This window comes from Nerophis lumbriciformis, linkage group LG10 (genome assembly GCF_033978685.3).
Source record: "Nerophis lumbriciformis linkage group LG10, RoL_Nlum_v2.1, whole genome shotgun sequence".
Classification (NCBI taxonomy): Eukaryota; Metazoa; Chordata; class Actinopteri; order Syngnathiformes; family Syngnathidae; genus Nerophis; species Nerophis lumbriciformis.
In genome coordinates, this window is record NC_084557.2 from 21,550,809 (window position 1) to 21,561,983 (window position 11,175).

Here is an 11,175-nt window from a genome sequence, read left to right on the forward strand (position 1 = left end):
AGAAGGGTTAAAACCATTAAAAATCAGTTCCCAGTGGCTTATTTTATTTTTCGAAGTTTTTTTCAAAATTTTACCCATCACGCAATATCCCTAAAAAAAGCTTCAAAGTGCCTGATTTTAACCATCGTTATATACACCCGTCCATTTTCTTGTGACGTCACACAGTGATGCCAATACAAACAAAAATGGCGCATAGAACAGCAAGCTATAGCGACATTAGCTCGGATTCACACTCGGATTTCAGCGGCTTAAGCGATTCAACAGATTACGCATGTATTGAAACGGATGGTTGTAGTGTGGAGGCAGGTAGCGAAAACGAAATTGAAGAAGAAACTGAAGCTATTGAGCCATATCGGTTTGAACCGTATGCAAGCGAAACCGACGAAAACGACACGACAGCCAGCGACACGGGAGAAAGAGAGGACGAATTTGACGATCGCCTTCTAACCAACGATTGGTATGTGTTTGTTTGGCATTAAAGGAAACTAACAACTATGAACTAGGTTTACAGCATATGAAATACATTTGGCAACAACATGCACTTTGAGAGTGCAGACAGCCCAGTTTTCATCAATTAATATATTCTGTAGACATACCCTCATCCGCTATCTTTTCCTGAAAGCTGATCTGTCCAGTCAAGTTGGAAATGCATCTTCTTTGAGTGTCGCAGGATATCCACACATTCTTGCCATCTCTGTCGTAGCATAGCTTTCGTTGGTAAAGTGTGCGGAACAAACGTCCAATTTCTTGCCACTTTCGCATCTTTGGGCCACTGGTGAAACTTGAATCCGTCCCTGTTCGTGTTGTTACACCCTCCGACAACACACCGACGAAGCATGATGTCTCCAAGGTACGGAAAACAGTCGAAAAAACGGAAAATAACAGAGCTGATTTGACTCGGTGTTTGAGAAAATGGCGGATTGCTTCCCGATGTGAGATCACGTTGTGACGTCATCGCTCCGAGAGCGAATAATAGAAAGGCGTTTAATTCGCCAAAATTCACCCATTTAGAGTTCGGAAATTGGTTAGAAAAATATATGATCTTTTTTCTGCAACATCAAGGTATATATTGACGCTTACATAGGTCTGGTGATAATGTTCCCCTTTAATGCATAATCCCCAGGTGCATGTCTTTGTCAATAGTGCAACATAGGCCGACAAAAACTATTGGTTCCTGTTTCAAAGAACATATTCCCAGAGTTTCCATCCATCCATCTTCTTCCGCTTATCCGAGGTCGGGTCATGGGGGCAGCAGCCTAAGCAGGGAAGCCCAGACTTTCCTCTCCCCAGCCACTTCGTCCAGCTCTTCCCGGGGGATCCCGAGGCGTTCCCAGGCCAACCGGGAGAGATAGTCTTCCCAACGTGTCCTGGGTTTTCCCCGTGGCCTCCTACCAATCGGACGTGCCCGAAACACCTCCCTAGGGAGGCGTTCGGGTGACATCCTGACCAGATGCCCGAACCACCTCATCTGGCTCCTCTCGATGTGGAGGAGCAGCGGCTTTACTTTGAGCTCCCCCCGGATGGCAGAGCTTCTCACCCTATCTCTAAGGGAGAGTCTCGCCACCATGCGGAGGAAACTCATTTCGGCCGCTTGTACCCGTGATCTTGTCCTTTTGGTCATAACCCAAAGCTCATGACCATAGGTGAGGATGGGAACGTAGATCGACTGGTAAATTGAGAGCTTTGCCTTCCGGCTCAGCTCCTTCTTCACCACAATGGATCGATACAGCGTCCGCATTACTGAAGACGCCGCACCGATCTCACAATCCACTCTTCCCTCACTCGTGAACAAGACTCCGAGGTACTTGAACTCCTCCACTTGGGGCAGAATCTCCTCCCCAACCCGGAGATGGCACTGCACCCTTTCCAGCGTTTATAAACTAAAAAAGCGATACGTTTTCATATGTCTCACTTTTCATATGATTTGCTTTTCAATAGAAATTGTGTTTTTTTTATTTTTATTTTAGTATAATTTGGTGACTCAGTTTCTGTGCTTTTTGTAAATTGAGTACAACTGCAAAATAAGACAGAATGAGGTTTAGCACATTCAGGAAGAAAGTGACAAACACTAATACATTTGAGAAAGAACTTGTAGCAAAGTACAGCGGTGGTGTCCGTGTGGCACTGCTCTCCCATTCTCCCTCGCCGCTCCTCGCTAAAAGTGATGTTCAAGTGACTTTGCAACTTGCTCAAAGTTACTTCTTTTTTTTTTAACCAAAAAATATAACAAGAACAATCTCAAACTGGTGTGCTTGCTGCCAAAGTTTGTATATACCCCATCCATATATATACACAGTAGAGGCCAAAAGTTTGGACACAGTCTCCTCATTCAATGCGTTTTCTTTACTTTCATGACTATTTACATTGTAGATTGTCACTGAAGGCATCAAAACTATTAATGAACAAATGTGGAGTTATGTACTTCACAAAAAAAGGTGAAATAATTGAAGACATGTTTTATATTCTAGTTTCTTCAAAATAGCCACCCTTGCTCTGATTACTGCTTTGCACACTCTTGGCATTCTCTCGATGAGCTTCAAGCACACCTGAGAAGTGAAAACCATTTCAAGTGACTACCCCTTGAAGCTCATCGAGAGAATGCCAAGAGTGTGCAAAACAGTAATCAGAGTAAAGAGTGGCTAATTTGAAGAAACTAGAATATAAAACACGTTTTCAGTTATGTCACCTTTTGTTGTTCAGTACATAACTCCACATGTGTTCATTCATAGTTTTGATGCCTTCAGTGACAATCTACAATCTACAATCATACTCAGTGGCCTAATGGTTAGAGTGTCTGCCCTGAGATCGGTAGGTTGTGAGTTCAAACCCCGGCCGAGTCATACTAAAGACTATAAAAATGGGACCCATTACCTCCCTGCTTGGCACTCAGCATCAAGGGTTGGAATTGGGGGTTAAATCACAAAAATGATTCCCACCCCTGCTGCTCACTGCTCCCCTTAATTCCCAGGGGGTGCAACAAGGGGATGGGTCAAATAAGTAATGAGTATTTTCACCACACCTTGTGTGTGTGACTATCAGTGTTACTTTAACTTTAACCTTGTCTGGGCTATATTGAGGCACGGTCTATACAAGTTTCAGTCTTGATGTATGTATATGTATTAGGGCTGTCAAACAATTAAAATATTTAATCGCAATTAATCGCATTTTATTCATAGTGAACTCAAAATGAATCGCGATTAATCGCATATATATACCTTGTTTTTATCATTGGTTTGGTGGTTCACATGTCAGCTTGTGGGATCGGATCTCCGCTGGAACATATCAATGTGGAGTTCCCCCCTGTGCTTGCGTGGGTTTTCTGCGGTTTGTTGGGGTTCCTCCCAACAAGTTGACTGCTGGTGACCAGTCCACAGTGTAGTCAGCTGGGATCGACTCCAGCTTACTGGTAAACCTTCTGAGGACAGGCGGTATAGAAAATGACTGAATGGAATGAGTAGGAGTGTGCAGTGGCTCTACTGACTCACACTTTGGAAACCATTCTGTTGATTGTCAAAAGGGAAAAAGTTGGGGGAAATCATCATTTCTAGACTAAAAATATACATCCTTCCTGACATATGATTGAGTTTTCCATTTAATTTCTGTGAAGACATGTTCTCAACAATCTCATGTGACTCGGAAGTCGGTGTACTAATGCACTAAAAGTTGTTTCCATTGACTACATCAGCTTTTGTTTCCCACAAACAAACTTGCAAAACTATTCTCCCTCCCAGTTGAGGAAGTATAGTCGGTCGTGTTTAAACAGCAGCCTGACAACCTCCTGACATTATGAAACACCTGCAGATCAGTCACATAGACCACACCTTAGAAGTAGTTAAGGTGTGTTTCCGACCCACAAAGTCAGCTCGTGCTTATCAGTTATGACTCATAGCTTGAAAGGCTCCCGCTGACAATAAAGAACAACATTCCACCTGACAGCAGAAAGGAAAGGGAATTTCCGGTCCTCCGTTCCACCATTGACAGAGCATGTCTGGCATTTACTGAGAAATGTTGCTGCTGAGAACTTTCCCAGGGTGAAGAATATACTGTTACCGCCTGTAAGGTCATAAGATATGTGCAGGCGCACTAAAACTCTTAGCATGTCGCAGAACACATCAATTTAGAATTATCCCCTAAAGCCAAAGGGTGTAAGATCATTTTTTATTCTTTTTTTTCTACTCTTCATTCCTACACAATAATATCAGACATGTTTTCATTTTAGTTTAAATTTGACCCTTTTGAAGGCCTTTTGATCAGAGGATTTCACAGGTTTAAATGAGTGAAATAACAAATGTTTTGCAATTGTATACTAATTGAAAACTGTCATATCATTTGATCAAAAGACTTTCAAAAGTTTAAAAAAAGAGAACATTTGTTTGGTATTTTTGTTTAAGTTTTAATACTTGGGGAAAAAAGTATTAAAAAGTAAACCCAACATGTTTTTAGTGTATCCACCTGTGAAAGAATTGGACACTGACATGTTTCAATTTAAAATGAAAAACCCTCTTAGGAAAAATCATGTATAATGGAGAAAAATCCAGCAAAAAATTTCCTGAAGGAAAAAAAAGTTTTTCCATAAAGAGACCCCATTAAAATGTAATTTGGATACTGCCTTGTGGTTAGAGTGTCCGTCGTGAGTTCAAACCACGGCCAAGTCATACCAAAGACTATAAAAATGGGACCCATTACCTCCCTGCTTGGCACTCAGCATCAAGGGTTGGAATTGGGGATTAAATTACCAAAATGATTACCAAGCGCGGCCACCGCTGCTGCTCACTGCTCCCCTCACCTCCCGGGGGGTGAAACAAGGGGATGGGTCAAATGCAGAGGGTAATTTCACCACACCTAGTGTGTGTGTGTGACTATTAGTGATTCTTTAACTGTAACTTTTTAAGTTAGGAAAAATCATGTATAATGGAGAAAAATACAGCAAAAAATTACTGAAAGGAAAAACTAAGTTTTTCCATAAAGAAACCCCATTAAAATTTAATTTGGATACACTTTTGTGGTCACACTTGAATTGTGTCATAAATCTACATTTTTGAAATCTACTGTAGATTTGACCAAAATCCCCACAAAATGTAGTTTGTCCAACAAAAAACAAAAGCTTCGGATTATGTCAAAAAAAGGCACATATATTTATTGAAATAAATATACACAATCCACACTTTGAAATTGCAAATAATTTAAACAAAAACAGGGTTTACCAGTAGACACCAGGAAACAAATAAATTAACATGTTCTTTTTCCCACCCCCCGAGGAAAGTAAACTTTACTCTTTCAGTCCATGTGAGTAGAGTTCGGAAAATCTCTGTGGGGATTTTAGAAGCGTCATCTTGACAGCTCAGTCCACAATCCTTCATGTCTGGACCGGATGACGTCATCTGTCTTTTTTCCCCCCCCTTTGGTCCTAGAATGATTCTTTCTTGTGTTGGTTTACACACAAACCCTGCAGGGGAAACAAAGAGTGATGAAGTTATGTTGTTTTTTTGTTCATTTAACATACACATCGTGGCAACTAGGAGAGTATAGTTTACCATATTAGGAGATATCGTGGTGCGTTCAGGGCGCCCTGGCCATGCGCCTTTCTTGCTGGCCCGGGGACGCGCTCTCGTTGTCCTGGCGCGTCTTAAAGTCCTCTATGGCCTTTCGGTTCTGGTAGTCGATGAGCGCCATGGTGATGACCGCGTTCCAGCAGTTGTCTTCCCCGGAACAGCGGAAGTCGATCTCCTTGTTGTCGGTGGTGACGATCGTGAAGTAGACGAACCTTCCGGTGCGCTCCACGCAGTCCACCTTCTTGATGCACTGCAGCTTCAGCTCTTTGCCCCGGGAGCGCTTCTGCGTGTCGGCGTACATGTTGAGGCTGTCCGCGGTCAGGACGCACATCTTCCTCTTCCAGAACTGCAGCAGATTGTCGCTCCTCTTCTCCAGCTCGCCCTCCTTCAGCACCTGGGAGATCTCCGCCGCGGACATTCTCATGTTGTGAAAAGTAGTGACGCAGCAAAGTGGGTCAGTCCGGAGAAGAAGCTTCTCACTTAGTTGGAGTAATCCTGATAGCAGTGCGGCTTTTGTGAATGAACCAACGTGGAAGACCGAAGACTTTTATAGCACTCTGCTTTAAGTCCTTCCCACTTGACGTCACTCACGGCGTTGGGAGTGCATCAGCAGTTGTCTGTGGGTTAAATCAAGGCTGTGTGTGTGTGTGTGTGTGTGTGTGTGTGTGTGTGTGTGTGTGTGTGTGTGTGTGTGTGTGTGTGTGTGTGTGTGTGTGTGTGTGTGTGTTCTTGTATTTCTACCCTTCTTGAGACGTCAAGAAGGAAAGTACCTTCCATATAAGGACCGGTGAACAAGTTACGACCTGAAAACGTGGTCCCAATACGGAAAACCATTGCATCTAATAGAGAGCCAAATACTAGGGTCCGTGAACATTGCTCCAATGTCAGGATTTTTTTTGTTGATTTAATGTGCATACAAAAGTAAACATTGACAGGTGCAAAAGCAGGAATATATGATAACACAAGAAAGACTTCCCTATTCATCCCCGAAAAATCCCGCCAGGTGAACAGCTAATTTTACGACTTCCGGTGCTGACGTAAGACAACCCGCGTCCCATATGTGACCATAGGAAGAACAAATACACTACGGTACTAAGACTATGGTGGCCATTAACAGTTAGCTTCTACAGCTGTGTTGCCCAAAGTGCGGCACAGGGGCCATCTGTGGTGTGTGACTCGTTTGCATACTTGCCAACCTTGAGACCTCCGATTTCGGGAGGTGGGGGGTGGGGGCGTGTTCGGGGGGCGTGGCTAAGAGGGGAGGAGTATATTTACAACTAGATTTCACCAAGTCAAGTATTTCATATATATATATATATATATATATATATACAGGTAAAAGCCAGTAAATTAGAATATTTTGAAAAACTTGATTTATTTCAGTAATTGCATTCAAAAGGTGTAACTTGTACATTATATTTATTCATTGCACACAGACTGATGCATTCAAATGTTTATTTCATTTAATTTTGATGATTTGAAGTGGCAACAAATGAAAATCCAAAATTCCGTGTGTCACAAAATTAGAATATTACTTAAGGCTAATACAAAAAAGGGATTTTTAGAAATGTTGGCCAACTGAAAAGTATGAAAATGAAAAATATGAGCATGTACAATACTCAATACTTGGTTGGAGCTCCTTTTGCCTCAATTACTGCGTTAATGCGGCGTGGCATGGAGTTGATGAGTTTCTGGCACTGCTCAGGTGTTATGAGAGCCCAGGTTGCTCTGATAGTGGCCTTCAACTCTTCTGCGTTTTTGGGTCTGGCATTCTGCATCTTCCTTTTCACAATACCCCACAGATTTTCTATGGGGCTAAGGTCAGGGGAGTTGGCGGGCCAATTTAGAACAGAAATACCATAGTCCGTAAACCAGGCACGGGTAGATTTTGCGCTGTGTGCAGGCGCCAAGTCCTGTTGGAACTTGAAATCTCCATCTCCATAGAGCAGGTCAGCAGCAGGAAGCATGAAGTGCTCTAAAACTTGCTGGTAGACGGCTGCGTTGACCCTGGATCTCAGGAAACAGAGTGGACCGACACCAGCAGATGACATGGCACCCCAAACCATCACCCAACCATGCACATTTTGCATTTCCTTTGGAAATCGAGGTCCCAGAGTCTGGAGGAAGACAGGAGAGGCACAGGATCCACGTTGCCTGAAGTCTAGTGTAAAGTTTCCACCATCAGTGATGGTTTGGGGTGCCATGTCATCTGCTGGTGTCGGTCCACTCTGTTTCCTGAGATCCAGGGTCAACGCAGCTGTCTACCAGCAAGTTTTAGAGCACTTCATGCTTCCTGCTGCTGACCTGCTCTATGGAGATGGAGATTTCAAGTTCCAACAGGACTTGGCGCCTGCACACAGCGCAAAATCTACCCGTGCCTGGTTTACGGACCATGATATTTCTGTTCTAAATTGGCCCGCCAACTCCCCTGACATTAGCCCCATAGAAAATCTGTGGGGTATTGTGAAAAGGAAGATGCAGAATGCCAGACCCAAAAACGCAGAAGAGTTGAAGGCCACTATCAGAGCAACCTGGGCTCTCATAACACCTGAGCAGTGCCAGAAACTCATCGACCCCATGCCACGCCGCATTAACGCAGTAATTGAGGCAAAAGGAGCTCCAACCAAGTATTGAGTATTGTACATGCTCATATTTTTCATTTTCATACTTTTCAGTTGGCCAACATTTCTAAAAATCCCTTTTTTGTATTAGCATTAAGTAATATTCTAATTTTGTGACACACGGAATTTTGGATTTTCATTTGTTGCCACTTCAAATCATCAAAATTAAATGAAATAAACATTTGAATGCATCAGTCTGTGTGCAATGAATAAATATAATGTACAAGTTACACCTTTTGAATGCAATTACTGAAATAAATCAAGTTTTTCAAAATATTCTAATTTACTGGCTTTTACCTGTGTGTGTGTGTATATATATATATATATATATATATATATATATATATATATATATATATATATATATATATATATATATATATATATATATAAATAAAAGAAATACTTGACATTCAGAATTATATATATATATATATATATATATATATATATATATATATATATATATATGTATGTATGTATATATATATATATATATATATATATATATATATATATATATATATATATATATGTATATATATATATATATATATATATATATATATATATATATATATATATATATATGTATGTATGTGTGGGGAAAAAAAATCACAAGACTACTTCATCGCTACAGGCCTGTTTCATGAGGGGTTCCCTCAATCATCAGGAGATTTCCTGATGATTGAGGGAACCCCTCATGAAACAGGCCTGTAGAGATGAAGTAGTCTTGTGATTTTTTTTTTTCTTTTTTTCTTTTTTTTTTTCCCTACACATACATATATTGCGCTCTACTACGGTATCGAGCACTATTTTTTGGATAACCTTATCAAGACATATATATATATATATATATATATATATATATATATATATATATATATATATATATATATATATATATATATATATATATATATATATATATATATATATATAAAATATAAATAAATAAATAAAAGAAATACTTGAATTTCAGTGTTCATTTATTTACACATATACACACACATAACACTCATCTACTCATTGTTAAGGGTTGAATTGTCCATCCTTGTTCTATTCTCTGTCACTATTTTTCTAACCATGCTGAACACCCTTTCGCAGGTACCCAGAAAGGTTTCGAGTACCACCAAAAAAACTGAATTTCTGCAGACAGTATAAAAATCTGTGTTAAAGATGTACAAATACTGTTTGTATAATAAGCATGTTATTGTTTACAAATGAGGGTTAAGAGTTCAGTACTAAAAAAAAGAAAAGAATGTGGCTTAAGTACAGTTTTTTAATTGAACTGCTGCATTTTTTGGTTGGGTTGTTTATTTATTTTGAGTAACTTCCACATTTCTAAAAGGGGATGAATGTAATAGAGTGATCTATGTTTGTCTGTTGCCATCTCCTGGTGAATGTTGGCTATTGCGTACTGGGGTTACTTTTTGGTTGGCCAACGATTTACGTGGTGTTGCGCACCTGACGTCAAGTGTGTGAGTCTGTTCTGAAGTCTACAGTAAAGAGACGTACTTCATCACCTCGCCTGGTTATTGCCTCCAACTCAATATATTACAACAACATTGCTGTTTACGGCAGACGAACTGCTTTACGGTATAATAAAACGTGACTGTTGTTGTTGTGTGTTGTTACCGCGTTGGGAGGACGTTAATGAAACTGCCTAACAATAAACCCACATAAGAAACCAAGAACTCGCCCTCGATCATTCTACAGTTATAACGTGTTTGGGCAGGCACGCTGTTTATATTGTGGAAAAGCGGACGTGAATACAGGCTGTTGACACGTCACTCAGGTCCGCATGGAGCTGGAGGGGGCGTGGCTTCCAGCTCCGCCTGAATTTCGGGAGATTTTCGGGAGAAAATTTGTCCCGGGAGGTTTTCGGGAGAGGCGGTGAATTTCGGGAGTCTCCCGGAAAATCCGTGAGGGTTGGCAAGTATGCTCGTTTGTCACCGGCCTTAAGCACATTACAAAAAATAGAGATCTCATTTGCACCCCTAGTGGTGAAATCTATCTAAATGAGGGTGGTCCCAAAAAGGAGGAATGTTTCAACTGTGTATCAGTTTTAAAAGTGCTCCCCTTCTGGTCGGCATATGAAATAACAAGTGTGTGTAAACATTTGAAGTGCTCCCCCTCTGGTCAACATATGAAATAACAAGTATGCGTCAGAAATTGAAATGCACCCCCTTGGGCCAAAATTAATTTAAAAAAAATGTATACAGAGACTGTAATAACTTGAAGTAAACAATGAAGACTAAGAACCAGTTACAAACAAAAAATTCAAAAAATAGAAGTAAAAATACTTAAAGCTTACCTCTTTTATATTTGCATAGTATCTTGTAAATACAAATATTTATATATCTAGAAAGGGTGGTCCTAAAGAGGTAGGCATTTTTCTCAGGTCTCAAGAATGTGACAAATACAAGAGTGTGTGTGTGTGTGTGTGTGTGTGTGTGTGTGTGTGTGTGGGCGGAAGGCAAGCCAGAAGCCAGATCAGAAGCCAGAAGTAGTTCCAAAGGTGGATTTAACCACCACACACACACACCCAACATGTTTGCTTAATTAGTAGAGAAGAGACATATGGCTCTTTGAAGTGAACCGGAACTTGAGGAGCCGTTCTTTTCAAAGAGCCGTTCAAAAGACTGGCTAATTATTATATTTCTGATAGTTTATATGTATGTTAAAGTTAAAGTTAAAGTACCAATGATAGTCACACACACACTAGGCGTGGCGAAATTATTCTCTGCATTTGACCCATCACCCTTGATCCCCCCCTTGGAGGTGAGGGGAGCAGTGGGCAGCAGCGGTGGCCGCGCCCTGGAATCATTTTTGGTGATTTAACCCCCAATTCCAATCCTTGATGCTGAGTGCCAAGCAGGGAGGTAAAGGGTCCCATTTTTATAGTCTTTGAAATGACTCGGCCGGGGTTTTTACTCACAACCTACCGATCTCAGGGCGGACACTCTAACCACTGTATATATATATATATATATATATAT

At 40.8% G+C, this 11,175-nt stretch overlaps 1 protein-coding gene across 1 annotated transcript; it reads right to left on the minus strand.

Annotated features, from left to right (window-relative positions):
• Positions 1–5,111: 5,111 nt before the first annotated feature.
• Positions 5,112–6,095, minus strand: phlda2 (pleckstrin homology-like domain, family A, member 2). The gene is made up of 2 exons (XM_061969311.2): positions 5,535–6,095; positions 5,112–5,446 (listed from the first exon to the last, which is right to left on the minus strand). Exon 1 carries the CDS (start codon positions 5,974–5,976, stop codon positions 5,560–5,562), a length of 417 nt encoding a protein of 138 aa, XP_061825295.1. The 5' UTR covers positions 5,977–6,095; the 3' UTR covers positions 5,112–5,446; positions 5,535–5,559.
• Positions 6,096–11,175: the final 5,080 nt, after the last annotated feature.